Source organism: Amblyomma americanum, chromosome 2 (genome assembly GCF_052857255.1).
Source record: "Amblyomma americanum isolate KBUSLIRL-KWMA chromosome 2, ASM5285725v1, whole genome shotgun sequence".
Taxonomy (NCBI): Eukaryota; Metazoa; Arthropoda; class Arachnida; order Ixodida; family Ixodidae; genus Amblyomma; species Amblyomma americanum.
The window spans coordinates 35,942,604-35,961,675 of record NC_135498.1 but is presented as its reverse complement, the minus strand read 5'-3'; the positions used below and the strand labels follow the sequence as shown (position 1 = coordinate 35,961,675).

The 19,072-nt window shown below is 45.4% G+C and overlaps 1 protein-coding gene and 1 pseudogene across 2 annotated transcripts in view; both read left to right on the top strand.

Annotated features, from left to right (window-relative positions):
- The window catches only part of LOC144121003 (uncharacterized), a 58,268-nt gene extending 44,221 nt beyond the window's left edge, over window positions 1-14,047 (top strand). Inside the window, exons 8-10 of one of the 2 annotated variants that reach the window (XM_077653891.1) lie at window positions 11,593-11,744; window positions 12,241-12,355; window positions 13,279-14,047. In XM_077653891.1, coding sequence (XP_077510017.1) covers window positions 11,593-11,744; window positions 12,241-12,355; window positions 13,279-13,335 — 324 coding nt within the window. In that variant the 3' untranslated portion in view covers window positions 13,336-14,047. The remainder of the gene's footprint in view (window positions 1-11,592; window positions 11,745-12,240; window positions 12,356-13,278) is intronic. The other variant, XM_077653892.1, reaches the window with a different exon arrangement.
- On the top strand, window positions 8,350-9,358 carry LOC144118307 (uncharacterized; annotated as a pseudogene).
- Window positions 14,048-19,072: the final 5,025 nt, after the last annotated feature.

Below are 19,072 nucleotides of genomic sequence, written 5' to 3'. Positions count from 1 at the left end.
TGACCAATCATGTGACCATAGGCTGCACCACGTCACCAACCCACGTGACCAACGGCGCCGCCACGGAGCTCAAGTGGTGCCACGCTGAGTAGCTATCGCTACCAAACCCTCTCCCCCACGGGAGCTTTTGCCCATATCGCGTGATGCTCTTTTCCTTTTCCGCCGCACCCGCGCGTCGCCTCTGGAAGGATAACGAGTTTTTTTGTTGTTTTTTTTTCAGCTAACTGGCGGGACCACTAACCCACTGATTCGTCGCAGAAATGTCAGATAGCGGAGTCCCGAGACGCTTCGGCGCCATCAAGAATACCAGCAAAGGAAAGGGTCATTCGCGGAACACGAGGCAGTTCGCATATTTCCGCAAACGCGGCGTGGACGTCCGCTGCCGTGGGAATGCCGCCTCATGCCAAGCGGCGCCGCTTGCTTTTTTGGTGCGCTTAACAAAGCTAGGAGCCTTGGGCCGTCACAGCGATGCTTTCAAGCGGACCGTGACTCTTGCGCGTTTGTTTTACTGAGCTTTACTGATAGCTCTCCGCCTAGACCGAAGGCCCGCAGTGACCGCAAGCTAAAGTAATAAAAAGAAAAGTACGCGTTGATGAAGCGGGGCCTTACAGTCATGATTGCTTTCCACATAAACGCTGCTGTTCGCTTCCATTAAAGAGAGGCTGGAGACAGACACCAGTCGTATCCACCATGCTCTCCACTCGCCAGAAGCGGTAGCTCTGCGGAAGAACCCACGACCAGTCAGTTTTAAACACGCGAAAAAGTTTCCGCATTTCACATGTCTTGCGCGGATCACATACACAAACAAAAGCTGTTGCATCAAGAGATGCAAAAGGTATTTTCATGGTGATTACTGGGATTTTCGCATACGTAAACTACAACCCTGTTCTTACGCTTCGACAGCTTATCACCATTCATTTTATCTTAACTCCATCTGGCTTCGATTGCATAAATATGGTCATGTCTTGCTTATTGTTCACTAGGCAGCGTTATGTGATGAAAGTTTGCCTGCCTTAGGAAGAACAGGTGAGGTATTTCTGCAGTTCGCAGTAAGTGTAACATCAAGGAGGCAACCGAACTGATATTACAGCCACAAGTGCATGGTATGGTTTAGGTATTAATTCAAATGTTGTTACCTGCATGTTGTAATGACAGACGTCACACAGAGTGCGGGCTTCCTGTGGCTTTAATGTAGGTGTATGTGCCGTCTAAGAGATATACCTTAGTCGCGCATGGCCATGTATACCCAACTAACATACATATACTTGGGGCTGCATTTTCGCAATGCACCATACTGCGGGCGCCCCTCTGTGGAGACTTCCTCAGAAGGGAACAGAAGGCTGCAGACTTCACTCGCTGTGGTGCCTTCGAGGACATTGTGCACTCGTCAAAAAAGTCACCACTGCTGTGCAGTGTGGCCAAAACCAACCATCTAGCATCCCTGTTTCACTCAAGGCTGCGCCGAAAAAGCAATACTTTGGTGGCACCCGCTGTATCGAAGTCAGTTGAGCCGAAACTCGCATCTATGTTCGCGAGAGAGTTCACAGAACCAAACACCCAAGGGTGGCAGCGTCTGGCCTGTACTTAATTGCTCTCATATGACGCCCATTACGAACACTGTTAATTTCACGGCTAATCGACTCTGTTTACAATCAAGCGAAGGGTATCTTGCCTGGTAGCGCTGAAAAACGTGCAAAACGCTAATTTACATCGGTGTAATAGTATATTTAACTGCCCGTTCTTTTTATACACGTCATTTAGTGTTATTCCCTCAGGCTCATGTACGCCGAAAAGAGTGAATATTTTTTCACTCGTTTTCATAGCCTGCAGCTAAACGCATTAGTGAAGAAAGCAAGCGTAGCAAATAAATGCTGTAGTTGGCGGTGTAAAATGGAAGTTTGCCAACAGTTTTTTTTTTGCTATATTATCAGCGACGGTTTTGCGAAGCTGTGTGTGTTGCTTCTCTCTATCTTGTCCCGTTTTTCGCGCCGTTTTCAGTCTTGAATCATTAACCAACTGGCCCAACAATCCTCCCTTTTGCAGAACAACTGATCACTTCTTTCACTCCCTGCCTTTATCCCTTCCCTTACGGCGCGGTTCAGGTGTCCAACGATATATGAGACAGATACTGCGCCATTTCCTTTCCCCCCAAAACCAATTATTATTATTATTATTATTATTATTAATTACGACTCATGCGTGAAGGTGGTTGCAGTCTATGGATGTGCGGGATCGTACAATACTGCTTTGCGCATAGTGGTATTTTCGCGTAGACGAGGATCTGTTGCTTTCACCTTTCAGCTACTTAACAGTCTAAACGTCTATGAAATTCGTTGCCAATTTAATGCTGAAAATACTAAAGAATATCTTAATTTGCCGTACAGTAAGACTTCTGCAACGCACCACCACTTACTCTATAATCGATCATCTACAGCTGTTCTGCAGGTCCCGGGCATTAGAACTAATTACGGCGCTTATTCATTTACATATGCTGCCATTAACAATTGGAACGCGCTACTGCAATACATTACAAGTATAAATAGATACCATGAGTTTTATAGGATACTAACACAGCATATTTTGTTGAATATGTAATGCTAATGCGCATCCCTTATGTTCTTAAAGTTATGTTTTTTATTTTCTTTTTGATCTTTCTTGGCTGATTTTATGAAAATAATAATAATACGAACTCGGCTCACAACTCTTGCACGAGTTCTGGGGTGCCGCCGCCTGTACACGCAGTGCAACGTACTCAGTTAATGACTTTCAAATAAAGATTTGAAACATGACTCAGAAAAAATAAGACATTTTGGGGCTTTACTACACACCAATTAGATTCTAAATTATCGATATTATTGTCGTTTCGCGACATTCTCTAGTGCAATTTACATGAGGCATATTCTGCTCTCCATCCCTCCAATGTTCACAGAACAAATTCCGCGGCCACACTTGAGAAGAACACAGTAAGGAGGAGCAATGTTTTAAAAATGTGGTTCTTTAAAGATTATGGGAGGGCTCTGTATATTTTTTTTTTCTTTTGTAGGTATAAGTAATGGAAACTAATTCCTGTCAGCCTGGCCAGGGACATACAATGTGTCCAAATTGCTGTGGATAAGGAACTGTTGACATTGTGCAGTTGGGTCATGTTACTGTATGGCTGATGGGATGTACGGCTGCATGGCACTGTTCGTTCCGCGGAGTTCTTTGTTCACTGGACATACCAGAGTGAATCGTAGAGATTAAGAGAAAGCTAGAAACAAGCCTCAACTTCGGACCCTTTATTTATAGGCCTTGATGAGGACGCGGAGGTTTCATCTCGGCGCATACTGAATGGGTTGTCTGGTTTAGGCACGTACAAACAACTGCTGCTGCGGCTACATTTCGAGAGAAACAAGATTATTATATGACTTGAGGCAACTCTGCCGCAAAATATAACATGCTTAGTGGCGCAGCGCCTCTAGTACATGCAGGAGACAAGGTGCAAGCAATCCGTGCAGAGGAGTCCCGAATGTAGTGTTTTGTCGAATAACCGAGGGCTGTGAGGCCGTTGGCTAGCCGTCAAGGCGTCGGCAGCAGTGCAGCCTCACTTAAATTAAACTGTAGAGGAAGCCAAACATCCAGAAGTGAAGACGAAATGTGGTTAAGTTTGGAATAACGCTATTTTGTACCCGAGCTTCCCCGACAGTCACCGAAATTTATTCGGCAACATCAGGTATGCAAACCTTCGTCCACGTCTTCCAAGATACTCGACAGTAAAAAGCCGCCGGCCGTGGTGGCTCAGTGGTTATGGTGCTCTGCTGCTGACCCGAATGAAGCGGGCTCGATCCCGGCCACGGCGGTTGAATTTCGGTGGAGGTGAAATGCTTGAGACCCGTGTACTGTGCGATGTCAGGGCACGTTAAAGAACCCCCGCTGGTCGAAAATTCCGTAGCCCTTCACTACGGCGTCAATCATAGCCTGAGTCGCTTTGGGACGCTTGCGACTACGTCAGCGAAACGGGTCTTCACTCCTTCTTTTAACTTTCAATCTCCCGCATTCCTTCCCCTTTTTTCAACTTATGCCTCATGGCACACTTTTCGAATAAAAAAAAACTCCTATAAACAATAGAAAGTTTTAGTTTCACGTACGTAGCGGCTTCACGTAGAGCTCTTATGGGTGACCAGTGCGCATGCGCAGAACGCAAAGGGTATGCGCGAGTCTCAAGTACGTACGTGAGATTCGGATTTTTACGTTGCGGTCTTTGCGTTGCTTGCGTACCTAGCGTTGACAAACATGGCGGCGCCCTGCCCTCCACTTCACAGGGATAACAGCTTCGTCGCGAATCCCTCGACGCGATATCGTGTTCTAAACTGTTGTATTCGTCATCGATTTGCCCATTCTTACCCTCGCATAAAGTTTCACGCGACAAATAGCTTTTGTTTTTCAGATGTAAGGGCGATTTCCCAGCTGTTAAGCCTAACGAAACAGCGCTCTGACACAGTTCGACTGGCTTGACTTTGACTCGTCTTGTCTTAGAGTGGCTACCGCAGTGTCTTCATCTTCCAGTAGATGGCGCTAAGAAGAACGCGCGGCTAGGGTGCCTCGATGCGCGCGCCCTCTCCGCCGCTCCGTGCAGGGTGGAGCCATCCTTTGACAGGGTCAGTGCCGCCGCCGCGGAAGAGGGCAGCCATATTTGAGCCCACTCCTCGCTTCCCCACGGGCCGGTTGCACGTGCGTGGTCGCGCGTCCGCCCGGTCGCAGTTTTCTTCGGTTTCAAAACTCGCAAGATGCCTGGCTGTTGCGTGCCACTGTGCTCAAACCACTCCAGAAATGGCTGGAGAATGTTTTCATTCCCAAGAGACCCTAAAAGAAGGCTCCTCTGGACGGTGAAGATAAAGCGGGACAAATGGCAGCCTGCAAACTCTTCGCGCATATGCAATGTAAGTACAGTGATTATTTGGACGGTTGCGATTTTTTGTAGTTATGTCTGTCGCTGCAGGTTTACATTTAATATGTGCGCTGGAAGTTGTGTTAGTGTTCCTGGAAAGGCTGTAACTACGCACGCTACGTGACTACATCTTTTATGAAACATATATAAGGAGGAATTATACAGCAGATGAGTGGCGGAAAATCATTTTCATAACTCGCAGGTGTGGACATGGATTTTGTATTTCTGTGCACAGGCTAATAAACACAACTAACGGTAATATTAGTTATATACAGTGAAGCGTTGCAGAAGCACTCGGCATTTATGCAATAACAGACTGCTTGCTTGTAGTCGGTTAGCTTAGAGCCGACAGGTTCTTGATTAATTTTTCAAATGGCCCTAAAAGCAAACGCATCAAGAGACATGCGTCAGAAGCGTCAGAAACTTTGACAATAGTTTTGTAGAGTTTTTATTTGTTCCAAGGCTGTTTGACGAAGCCAGGAATTAGTTACTTTTGGTAAAACTCCCGTGAATGTGAGCTTTCGTATATAGTAGCTTCGCTAAGAACTTGTTGCTTCTATCTGGCATTTCTAACGTTGGCGCAGTTATTGTGCAGTGCCGGCTATTTCCCTTGTGCGCAGCCATTATTAGTCTGACTTTTAGGATTTGATAAATGCAGCTGCCGAGTGTGCGCGACTCCTTAACATCGCTGGAGCAGTGCCAGAACTTGTGTATCTTTCAAAAGGGGCATTTCTTTCTGTTTGTACTACATACTGGACGCCTGAATTAATTTTCTTATGCAGGCCCATTTCGAAGACAACTGCTACGAGAATCACCGCGCGGATGGAAGGAAGCTGCTAAAGTCAAACGCTGTTCCAACCATTTTTTCGTTCAGACGTAAGTTGCACTATATTTTATTATTGATGGCAAATATGATGTGCATCACTGTTGTGACTCATGAGTTAGAATAATAGCGCTTAAAATCTGGCCTTCTAAATGCAGTACCAATTGCATTACCAATTGCAATTTTAAAACTTTGTCATTGAAATTGTGCCTGTTGCCAAATGTTTGGGAGTGCTCTTTGAACAGTACACGTCTTGGGATCTGCAAGTAGATACAATCATTAGGAAAATATCCAGAGTATCCGGAGTACTTTCTAAATTGAGACATTGCCTCCCTACATGTGTAAAACGCTTTATATATAACTCTCTTTTTATGTCAATAATAAACTACTGTTATTTAGTCTGGGGGACAACCACTTTATCAAACATTAATCAGTTACATATAATACAAAAGAAGGCTGTTCGAGCGATCATGAATGTCCCATACCTTGCTCATTCCGAACCACTATTCAGGGAGTTAAAATTAGTGCCGCTTCCTGAACTTTATCACCATACTCTCAGAAATCGTTATCAAACAGGTATCAGAAAGAAAAACAAAACTCTTGAAATTATATCGAGTCTAACACTAAACAGAAATGTTCGGGACACTCGCTATCACGAGACTTGGGAGGTTCCGTGTAACCGCACAAAATATGGTGACCAGATGCTGCGATTTCAACTGCCGAAATTACTTAACTGATTACGCACACATATATATATATATTTTTTTTTTCAAGTTACAACGCGTTCGCCTCTGTGTTTTTTGCACTTATTTATTGACTGTTTGTTCAGATGTGTGGTGATATTGTTACTTTCCTATCATTATTTTTTGTATGCAAAGTGTTACCTGCCTAGTTTTTTTGCACAAGTTCTTTTCATTGATTTCATGTCTTGCTCATATCTAATGTATATTTGCACTGCTGTGTCGCTGTCAAGAAGACGGTCAGTGGGCGCTGCCAAGCCCTATTTTTGTGGCTTTTTGCCCACTGTCCGTGACATCAGTGTCTGTGGGTATTGATGTTGAAATAAATTGGAATTGGAATTGAATTGGAATTGGAACTTTTCAAGCTTAAAATTTTCGCTTTTAGGTTATGGTTCGCGCAGCTATGAAATAACTGCCGACACTGAGAAATTCTGACGAACTTCACTCATTTCTGCTCTTGCATTTCCTTTTGTTTGTGCAGCTATGGTCCACCACCAAAGAAAGGCTCCTAAGGAGAGAGGCACACCCGCTCTACCAACTACATCAAACTCAACAGTGCAGGAACAAGGACCTGGCGTTTTTGCGGATTGCGATGAGCCTGGGGGAACGAACTTAAGTGAAGAGGTTGTCTATCAGCCTAGCGATGGACAAACAGAGCAAAATGAAGGCTGCGATGCACATTCATCCAGTAGTTGTTGCGCTCAACAGAGAAAACAACTGGAAGATGTGAGAAAGAACCACAGACAACTTCAAGAAGTGCATAAAAAAGCCAACTTGACTATTAACTCTCTTAGAAAGAAGGTGCGAAAGCTAAAAAGCGCCGTAGAGCACTTTAAAAAAAGGATAAAATTTTTAAATAAAGATCAAGTTCGTGCACTTTCCCGAAAAAGCAACAAGGGAAGCATCTGGTCGCCGCAGACTATTAAACAGGGGCTTCAACTGAGGTTTTCTTGTGGGAAGTCTGGTTACAGAACTCTCAGACAGCTCGGCTATCCACTTCCGGCAGAAAGAACTCTATCTCGTCGCCTCCACTGGCTCAAGTTCTCACCAGGAATTCTTACAGACGTTGTAGAACTTCTCCAAGCGAAGGCACAAGGCATGGAAGATGTAGAAAAAGACTGCGTCCTCTTTATCGATGAGATGGAGATTGCCAGAGGGTTTCAGCTTGACCGCGCTGAAGACATTGTGTATGGGGGAGTGACATTGCCACAAAAGCCAGATGAGCCTGCTAATCACGCTCTGGTGTTTATGGTTGGAGGTCTCAACCAGCGATGGAAGCAGGTGATAGCTTATCATTTCACTGGAAGCCATGTGGATGGCCGCACGCTCAAGGACATTGTTCTGCAAGTTGTCCAACTCTGCGCCGATATTTCCCTCAGAGTTCGGGTTGTAACGTCCGACATGGGCGCCTCAAATCGAGCGATGTGGCGTGAGCTGGGATTTTCTAGCCACCGAAATTCGAAGACAACCTGCTCAATACCACACCCTTCGCTCAATGATATGGAGTTGTTCTTCAACGCAGACGCTGCTCATGTTTTGAAGAATATTAAAGGTCAGTTGATAACATCTCATGCATTTACATTAAGTGAAGCAACAGCCAGCCAGTGCGATCTTCCCTCACGTGAAGTGAAACTGGATCATGTGCATGCTGTGCTGGAGTTCGACAAGGAAAGGGAGCTAAAGCTCGCACCGAAGCTCTCTGAAGCCCATGTCTCATCTGGACATTTTACGAAAATGAAAGTCGGACTTGCCGTGCAATTTTTCAGAGAAGCTCCCAGTGCAATCCGATACCTCATCAAGGAAAAAGTGCTGGACATAGAGGCAGAAACAACAGCTTGGTTTTTAGAGCTGGTATCAAGATGGTACGCATTAATGTCGTCGCGTCATCCATCTGTTGCCCTAAGTCTGCACGATGTGGCGAAGCATCATAGAGCTCTGGAAACTCTAAACCTGGCTCTAAACACCTTTCAAGGGATGAGCATGGGCAGCACGTCTCAGTGGAAGCCATCGCAGGCGGGCCTCCTGATCTCCACAACGGTCGTGCTTCGACTGCAAGACATTCTTTTGAACTCGGAGGGCTACAGCTTCTTACTCACCAGCAGGCTGCTACAAGATTGCCTTGAGAATCTTTTCTCTGTGGTTCGTCTCAGGAAGCCTGTCCCAGACGCCTATGATATGAAATGCGCACTGAAACTTGTGTGCATAAGCCAATTTTTGCACACGCCGTCTACCACCAGCTACAGTGTTGACGATTCTGAGTACCTGGTTGACCTTCTGTCAAACGGGAAACGTGAACTCGCTGAAGCCGAGGTAAAGGAAATCGATGACTCGGAGGTTCTTTTCATTGAAGCGCTAACATCGACTGAATGCAGCATTCTGTTCCATATTGCCGGATTCCTCGTTAAAGGTATTCTGAAAGCCATAAATAATTGCGAGCAGTGCAAAGCTACTCTGCTCGGTTCTAGTGACGCTGAAAATGCATATCTCACAAGGCTGAAGGAGTACCTCGAAAATGGCGACAACCTGCATTACCCCAGTCCTGAAGTGATGAAAGTGCTGAAGTCGTGCGAGGAGCATTTTAAGGGCATCACAGAATGGGCGGAAAGCCTTCTAACTATGAAATCTCCAGTGCAGGCTGTGATAACATACCTAAGACAAATGGTTCCGTTTAATGTTGAAACATGCCAGGTTCACAACGAAATCATTCAGAAGTTGTTATACTCGACCTACGCTCGAACGAGGCTGCGAATTCACCTGCGACAACTGGAAGAAAAAAAAGTCAATGGACATGCAAGCAAAACGTGTGCTGGCGTCAGCTTGCCGTGAAGAGATTTGTAAATATTGTGTATAAATGTCAAATTCACCATAGTTCGCTTGTCTCCTATTTTTTGACAGTAGCTTTAATAATTTACAACATAAATAAACTGCATTATTACAACTCCTAAGTAAGTGAAATTTATGCACTTACGTTTCTCATTAACTCTTCACACTATATAAGAAAAACTTCCTCAGTCGATGAGACACGCGCATTTTCCCAATATAAGCTCTGTTGATAGATGTTATTTTTTTGCCTTTTCATGAGAGTATTTTTCACAGTCAAGTTTGCGTTCACTTAATGTTTTCGGTGAAGGTATGAAGGCGCCGAAATTATCCCATGCTTTGTTAAAGTGGTTACTTTACATGAAAAAAAGCTGCACGAATTATGCAGCTGCATTGTATATTACAGCTACAGTGCAAACTCCTGTACCACAGCATTGTTTCTTTTTTTTACCTGCAGAAATTAACAAACAAAAACAAGCGATGCCAAGGATCAAACGACTACGAATGTCCAAGGGCCTACAGATTGCGTCCATTTGATTCTGAGGGGGTAAAATGTTTCATTAATAAGCCTTATCATTCTCAGCATTTAATATTGACTAATACGTTGCGGCGAACGAGATAAACACTGTTTTTGCGAGTCAGCGCACTGAGTCCCAGACAATTTACAAAACTCCGTAAGTCAGCTTTTCTGCATAAAAAAAAAACACCTTTACGATTGCGACGCGAACTTTCCGAGGGAGAAGAGTTGGGTGCAGCGCAAACGACTTTTATTCCTTTATGTTATGGTGTGCACGGCCAGGCGAGCACCTTGGCACAGCTGCGTTTCAAATTTCCTTCAGGAATGCAGCCCGGGGAGGGTGCATTGTAACCGCAGCAATGGCTTGGGAGAGCGGCCCCTAATCTCTTTATTGTGAAAGCAACACAGGGCAGAAGCCTGTAGGAAAGGGTTCGGCAACAATAGATGTCCCCAGCGATGCACCCTATTTCTGCCTCCAAAACCTGTTTCGCCGCGATGGTGAAGGGGCCTTCGCTGCGCAGAGAAGCTTACCTCCAGTGTTCTGAAACGAGTGGGCTCAAATATGGCGGACACTGCAGCAGACGACGCGGTTGTCCCCACCCTGCACGGAGCGGCGGAGAGGGCGCGCGCATCGAGGCACCCTACGCGCGGCTAGTGCTCCTGTATGCTCCCGCAGGGAGCAGATTTGCGCAAAGGTCCGCCATTTTGTTCCAAGCTATGCGGGAAAGCTGCTTCTCGTGTGGCAGGAGCCTCACTAGAGCGCTGTTTAGAGGCACCCCTCCTCGTCCCTGTGGGGGCTTCACAATACCCCCTCAGTCGGATAACAAAGCAGACTGGGCTCAAGATAGGAGGGGCTGTCCCCTTGTGTAGTGTTCCTATGCCTGTGAAGTCAGCTTCCCCGCGGAAAGTTGAACACTTGACGTCACGAAAATCATGTGATTGCCTCTCGGGGAATGACGTTCGGAGCGGCAAGGGAAAACAGACGCGCAACTCTGCTCCCTGCGGGAGCATATACAGGAACACTACGCGCGGCGTCTGTCGCGTACGTGCAACTAAAAGGGTTTGAAACGACATGCGCGTATGCTACGTAGAGTTCTCACGTTTGCGTACGTGAACTCTGTACGTACGTGAAACTAAAACTCTCTAATAAACCAAAACTCGACGCTAGAGAGCGCCGAAGAAGCGAGCAGTCACTCTTGAAGTCTCAAATAGGGTGCGGTAAAATATACAGATGTGACTGCAATTCCTCAGGTGCACCTGTCAGCTAGATAGAAGCCTTTTTATTGAATAGCAAGGATTTTAACCAGCTTAATCGTTGGGGGACACAAGGGGGCCTAAAAAAGAGGGCAAAAAATAAATAAACAATGCAAATACATAAGATAATATTGTCTTGCTTGTTAAGTGCCGAAATGTGATGCTCTTAATGTACGGATACAGTTTTTAAAATAAAATACCGTTTTAAGCGCGAGAAAAGGACAACTACAAAGCTTAACGCTACGCAGGTTGTAAGCTAGGTAGCACGCTTTGCAGTGTGAGTGATGCTCGAGTAACGCTGTTCGTACTGAGCTGATATCGGCCTGTCACCGGTGCAGGCTGGCCGTTGTAATAAGACATGTTCCCTTGCTACGACGAAACCACAACTGTCCCAGCATGGGTACATCACTGAATTATGGAGTACACTTTTACAGCTTGCATACACCGGAGCGCTCATCACAAATAAAATAATGTCTGGTTCCCTTTTTTCCTCCCTTTTTTAAAACTCTAGAGCACCTACTCAGTGATCAGCACTGCTGATGAACAGGTCACTACGTCAGCAATGCCGTCCTCATCTCTACCGGTTGAGTGCGGCCTGTGCTTGGCCACGACTCCGTACGGTGAAATGGTCGACCTCCTGTGGTGCGGACACTTGCTGTGCAGGTAAGGCAATGCCTGGATCAAAAGTGTGGTTCGGTTTAGTTAGCAGCTGTTCATGTCGATTGCGAGGCACAAAAACGAGCACAGGCACGACGCATTAGCGACACGGACTATAGCGTCATCCGTCATCATATAGCGCCATCTTCCGAGCGTTCGGTCATCAAGGCGACGTCCGGTCGCTTACTTTCACTCGCGCTTAAAGACATGTACAAGTGGATTTAAATGTAAAAGACAACAGTTCTGAGATCAAAGCGCCCATGAGAAGTGATATCTTGCGAAATTCAAGAGACAAACCGTACCTCTGTGTACTCGTTTTGGTGCCCCGAGATTATGCTTTGTGTTTCTCCAGCAAACTGATTGAACGTGTACACGTGAAGCGTAAGTTTTATATACAGATACTTTAAGCATTCTCTGTGAATCACATTGAATGTATTCGTGCACTGTGCATAGGGGAACGCCGACAAGGTTACCTTCTCTCCATTCCACCTACTGTGCGCAGGGAATGCGTGCACCGGACAGCAGTGAACTCGACCACTTACATCATCCACTGTCCAGTCGCCTCGGAGGGGGGCGCTCCCTGCAACTCTTGCATCCAAGAGTCTGCGCTGGAGACTGTAAGTATGCACACTTTGAGCGGGAAAAAGAAAGATAAAGCACTATTCAAGTAACCCTTGTTGCTGGGCTAGTTGGTGCATAGTTCTATGTAGAAAGGTTAACGCAAAATAAGACACATTCACAAGAAAGATGGAAGCGCGTTGTCTTGTCCATCTTTCTTGTGAATGTGTCTTATTTTGAGCTAACTTTTGTACATAGAATAAGGCAGTATCACGTTTCCGAATTGTAGTTCCCGCCCATCGCATGTGACATCAACTTTTTCTGAATGTCGCTACACCTCTCTGTAAATAAGCGCGAAACGAACACAGATGGTTAATAATCGAGCTGCATCGGTGGACGATGCACGCATGATCAATGAGGTTGTCTTTATTATTCTCCTTCGAAAAGCGCGAGTGCCGAGGAAGCAGGAAGCCTTAGTTCTGGGTTTGTACACGCAACTGTCTTCCCCACGGATTCCACCTTTAATCCGTTGGCCAGATGAGAAATCGCACTTGCCCTTTGCAATGTATCGTTGAGTTAAAGTGCGTCGTTACCGCAACACTGTGATAGTGAGAGTACCAGTCAGCGCTTCACTCCTTCACAAAAATTATCGCGTCCTCTTACAATCGCTCGTAGTGAAAATTAGACTGAAGGTTTGCTTCGAATAAGTATTTCGGTCCTATTTACGGACCCTATTTAAGAGCCAAAAAGGAAAACAGTATCGCCTAAAAAACACACACACAGCGGAAGAGCGACGTAGGGCAAGGCAAAAGGCAAGCGCTTGTACTGCGTCGTTCTGCTACTGTGTGTGTGTTTTTGTTTTTTTTGGCGCCACTGTTTTCCTTTCTGGATCGAAATGAACCATCTAGCACAAATAGAAATTCTTCTAAACCTATTTTAGAGTGTTCTGTTAATCAAGACGCCAACACATCTTTCGTTCCAGGTGCTGACAGCCCAAGAGCAGGGACGCCGAAAGTCGCTGTCTGAGCAGTCGTCCTGAGAAGTCCTTTTCTGTACAGACTTTCCCGACAACTCAGCCACCCAACGAATGTCTTGCTTCGACTCTTCCCCGCGTGCAGAGATGAATGCCGAGTGCTCTGCCCCGGGAAAAAAACCCTTGGGATGCCAGAGATTTGTTTTTTCGACGCGTTGTGGACTGCTGTTGTCAGCACGCTGTGATGGCGGAGAGGAAAGGGGCGAGAAGGGGTTAGGGTTCCTCGAGTGTAATATATGGAGACTTCCAAGTTGGCATCAGCTTGTTAGAGTAGGAGACCTTCATAGGCCTTTCTTGATGATTAATACTGAAGCCCCCAGGGGTCTATCTATATTCAGTGCATTATTATTCAATATTTATTAAATCCCGTTCACAACTTGCTTCCCGCTTCTCTTTATCGACGATGATATCGTGAGTTTAAGTTCGGCTAATAATTAGTATGGCGCGATTTCTTCATTACAGTCTGCTGCCGCAAAATCAGTGGACTAGTTTCGAAGTAACTTAATTACATAAATTTTTTTAAGACACAACTAATGTGCATTCGTAATCCTTAGAAGACGGTAAGCCTCGACTGCCCTTTTGTTTTACTTTAGTCGGGCTCTTGATGTTACTCTTGTAGGTCTGTACAGTATTCTTCCGTAGCAAATTATCTGGGCTTAGTCATCGAAAGCGACCGCTCTTGTAACAGCCACTTTGCTTACGCTAATAAAAAGCGTCGCGTCGAGTCTACTGTACATTATGAGACATTACATGACCATCACAATAAGGCAAGCGATAGCACATTAGGCTGCAGCGTACTTACTGCGGTGTGGAAAACTTAAAGGTGCACTTAATGGCCCACTCAAGAGGAATCTGAACTCGTCTTTTTACCGCGGGAACTCTATCTACACGTTCTGGGAATTCTTAGAAACCTCGAATTATTGCCCTGTGCGGCCGATTTCCCTAATCAAACCGGATTAAACGTCCCGGCTCCCGCCTTTTCTTGAACTCAATGCGGTAGGTAGGCGGAGTCAACCAGCGCGTGGATTGCCTTTCAGCCAGCCCAGTGGCGGCTTCGCTTTCGCTTTTATTTTGTTTTTTAGCGTTTTGTGGATAAATAGTATCAGTCGCACGCAACGTAGCCGCAAATTAGGCCCACGGAAATAAAAATACACGTGGACTCTTTGATTTCGGTGTCACTCCGCCGATGGCGGAGCGGTAAGCCGCCGCGGGAGTGGCTGACGCGTTGGTTGACCTTTCCTACCTACCGCGTTCAGTTTAAAAAAAAGGCGGGAGCCGGGACGTTTAATCCGATTTAATTAGCGCAATCGGCCGCACAGGACAATAATTCGAAGTTTAGAACAATGCCAGGAACGTGCAGCGTGTCGTAGACGCTGGGTCGCTGGTTCGATCCACACTGCGTGCCTAGTCAAACGTACACGCTTTAGTTGAGTCGCCGAAGCGTTTGCATGATGTACAGGTGCCCACAAAAGTTTTGGGAACATGAAAATTACAACAAAGTCTAATAACTGGACAGCTTAAGCTTTGTAGTTCCCAGTGCGACCTGCACAATGCACCCCTCGGTGCTTGGCTGCGCTTGCTGTCAGCGGGGAAATTGTTTTTCGTGATTTCGGCGTTCCGAGAACTTTTGTGACCACCTGTACGTAGTACACGGGATACATTTTCGCTGGAGCGTGCCAGAAATCCAGACCGCGTTAAAAGTGCACTATTCATGTTTCATACACATGCTCTCATCATTTCAAGCAATGTTTCGCCTTCGTCAGCTGTATACAGGACTGTGCGGACTGTTTTTTTTAAAACTAAAGCGTGGCTTCATGCGTGAGCATGTATGCCTGCAAATGCTTGCTTGCTGCTGTTCTTGTTTTATGCTACTCACGTTTTGCCACTTTGTGCTGCCACAAGCGGGGAGGCGGAGCGGAGCGTATAATCCCGGTTTCTAACCAACAATATGAAACTTCACTTAACAAAACACGTTGTAAGGCTAGTTGGTGAAGCATATTTTTGGAAGTTCTTTATAGCGCTACAAAACACAAGGACACAGGAAGAAGTACAAAAAGTATGGTGGGGCAGCCTAAAAAGAATGTAAACAATTAAGCCCCTGCCTGTGAGGAAGAAGTACAGGAAGAAGCGCCCGTCCTGTGTACTTCTTCCTGTGTCCTTGTGTTTTGTAACGCTATAAAGAACTTCCAAAAATATGAAACTTGGCCAGAGGCTCAGGCGACCGGCAGTGTTCGGTAGAAAATCGCGCCCTGTGTTCCGTTTCATGTTGCAGTCATTATTTTTTGCTCTTTTATGCAATATTTAGTGTTCAGGTGTCCGCATGGTTCAGGTGGCCAGGTACGAGTGAAGCAGCAATGCTGTCCGAAGTGAAGATTGTCTTTTTTTTTTTTAAGCAACCATTTGTACTTGCAATCCTCTCTGCCCTTGTAATTTATCTTTATCTATGCGTTTATTTTGAATAACGCCTGCAGCGTAAATGAAAGCGGTGTGAAACCATCGGCATCGACAGCATCCAGCTCTGAGGCGAAATGAATAGCTTACCTCTAGGAGGCGTGCGCATGCGCATATCAGTATATGTCAGCTCAATACACTTACGGCTAAAGTGCACCTCTTGCGTGTTTTTCGTTTCATCATTCTTGGCCGAACAATAAGGATTGATAGCACCTTTCGCACCAAGAGGCAACCGCTAATAAAAGACGCGTCCACGAAGGAAGGCATTTTGTCAGTTATCGCACCGAATCGCACTCCGCACCTTATCCCGCGAACCGCCTATTCGCTCAACGAAGCGATATCTCCACTCAGAAGCTGTGGACCGCGGTAGACGTTTGCGTAAGATCTCCTCTCTCAGAAGTTCCTGCATCGAGTGGGAATGTGGAATAGGTCCTGTGGGTTTGCTAACCGCTCTAAGGAATCCCTTATCAAGAACGAAACAATCCGCTCTCCGCGCCGACGATATAAAGGTGTGACCTCAAATGTCGTCTGTGCGACGGAGCTGTCGTCAAGAGCTTCTTCGCCCGTCTTCATGCAGGACTCGAACATTTCCTTACTCCGCAGGATTTGATATCCGCTCACTTTGCAGCGGTGAACGTGAGTACTGAAAGGTGTTTTGAAGTTTCACTCCGCGATCAGCTGTAATCAGAAGTAAGTGTGGAAAATGCCCATTTTCACGGGCGGAATCAGCGCGCAGCAAAAGTGCAGTAGAAGAGAGCCAGAATTTTTGCCAGAGCCCCTATTTCACTTTTTTCGCCTCCTTCCGCACCGCTCATAAACAAATTCGCGTATCTCATTTCACGAAAGCCATGACTCGTTTCCCTTAAAATAAGTTCTGGCTGTACGCTACGCCATATATACAGCCCATTTCACTAGGTTAAATCAAGCAAACTATAACATAACCGTACATGGCATGAGATATTATAATACAACATCACATAACTTAGCACTTTATAATTATTCGAGGGAAAGGATTGTGGTGAATGCCTCTTCTAAAGCTATAACATTCAAGCGTTAAACACCGCTTTGCTTCAAGTGTCACCTCCTTTTTGCAGTTTTTTTTTTCTTGCGACTGGCATGCTGTCTCGGAGCAATCTTAAATTCAGAGAGACGTTGTCCAGAGTTTGAACAACTTTGCAAGGTATGTCCTTCGTTAATTGAACTCAGGCTATAGATGAGAGCTTAACAACCTGATCGCGTAAACTACGGCTATGTTCTCTCTCCTTTGATACCACTCTATCCCTGGAAAGAGCGACTCGCTATTTTTCTCAGGGCATGTTACGGGTTTTTTGTTGGACGCCACGCTTCAGCAACTTTGGAATAACATTCTTCGCCGCTACGGTAGGTGTAAAACGAAAGAGGGGAACAATGCTCTGCAAGCGCTATTATTTATCATCACTTTTATTCGAGTGGTTTAGTGTAGTGCGCTGACACTTAGAGCTTGTTGTGATGTGTCTAAAAGTGTAATGTTAACTCACTTCGGTGCAATTTTAAGAATTTTCTACTAATATTTGGAAAAGTTTGAAGGAAGTCATGCATGAAGAGCCGATCTCGTTAATGTCATTCACTGCCTGATTACGGGAGGTTTTCAGAGGTCTGGATTAGGAACAGTTGGGGATGAGAGTTAATGGAGAATACTTTAGCAACCTGCCGTTCGCTAATGACGCCTTGCTAAGTCACTCAGGAGATGAACTGCAAAGCAGGATCAGTGAGTTAGACAGGCAGAGTAGAACGCTGGGTCTAAAAATTAATAGGCAGAAAAGAAAAGTAATTTTCAACAGTCTTGCAAGAGAACCGCAGTTTGCAGTTGGTAGCGAGGTGCTCGAAGAGGTAAGGGAACACGTATACTTAGGGCAAGTAGTGACATCCAATCCGAATCAAGGGAGCTAAATAACTAGAAGAATAAGAAGGGGTTATATGGCACATATGGCAGGGTCTCCCAGATCATGAATGACATTTTATCGATATCAGTCAAGAAAAAAGTATATAACACCTGTATCCTACCTGTACTCGCCTATGTCACAGAAACACGGAGGATAATGAAAAGTGTTCAACTTCAGCGTGTTCAAAAAAAAAAATTCTTCAGCGTGCTATGTAAAGGAAAATGATAGGTGTACCGTTAAGAGAGAGGAAGAGGGAAGAGTTGGTGAGGGAACGAATGCGGTTTAATGACATCCTAGTCGAAATTATGAGGAAGATATGGGCGTGGTCGGGGCATGCAATGCGAAGGCAAGATGACCGATAGTCATTGAGGGTAACGGAATGGATTCCAAGAGAAGGCAAGCGTATCAGGGGGCGGCAGAAGGTTAGGTGGGCGGATGAGATTGAGAAGTTTGCGGGGATAGGGTGACCGCAGCTGGCACAGGACTGGTTTAATTGAAGAGACACGGGAGATGCATTTGCCCTGCAGTAGGCGTAGTCTAATGACTAATGACTAATGTTTGCCTGGCCAGAGGGCTTAAGCCAACATGATAATTTCCACGAAAACAACGAATCTTCACTTCAATTTTTTTATTTTTTTCTTGCGCGCGCTTATTATATTGGATTTTTCGCTTGCGTATGGCGCAGAACTTTTCACGCCACTCGCCGTGCAATTTTTGTGAGCCTACACTACTCTTTGTGAGCCTAATCTTCGTTGAATTGCACTGTTTGCATCTGAAAACGTTTGCCCTTACAGCTTGAAATTATCTCGGAAGAACCAGGTGTGCTGGAAATGAGGTAAGTAGAAGCTTGCTGTCCGTGCTCTATTATTACAGTCTACATATACGAAACCGAAACCTTTACTAAAGTGACAGAGTCGTGACGGTTTGACAAGTTGGTTATGCATTGAATGACTCTTTAGTGTCTTCACAAGAAGGGGCATCACCACACGAATAATAAGAACACGCACATAGTGTTGTTGCAATATAGCGTCCCGTCCTCTGTGTACGCTGAAGATCCAATCAGTGATTGTGTCTTTTGCAGAAACTACACTACCTTCTGTAAATATTAAAATTACATGCAAAAGTTTAGCGCCATTATTTTTAGGCTACACCTATCGGCCGAGAAAGCATCAGCTGAACTAGTTGTTAGTAAACAAAAACGCTTCTTGGTTGGATCATGCTGTACGAGAAGTCGAAAAAAGCAGTGAGAGAATTTTCCTAAGACACATACACTGACAAAAAACAACAGAGCTGGTATTGAACTTCCTCAGAAAAAGTTTCAGAAATACTTTCCTGTTTTGGTCGTGCACAAACCTTTAGATGTTTTCTTC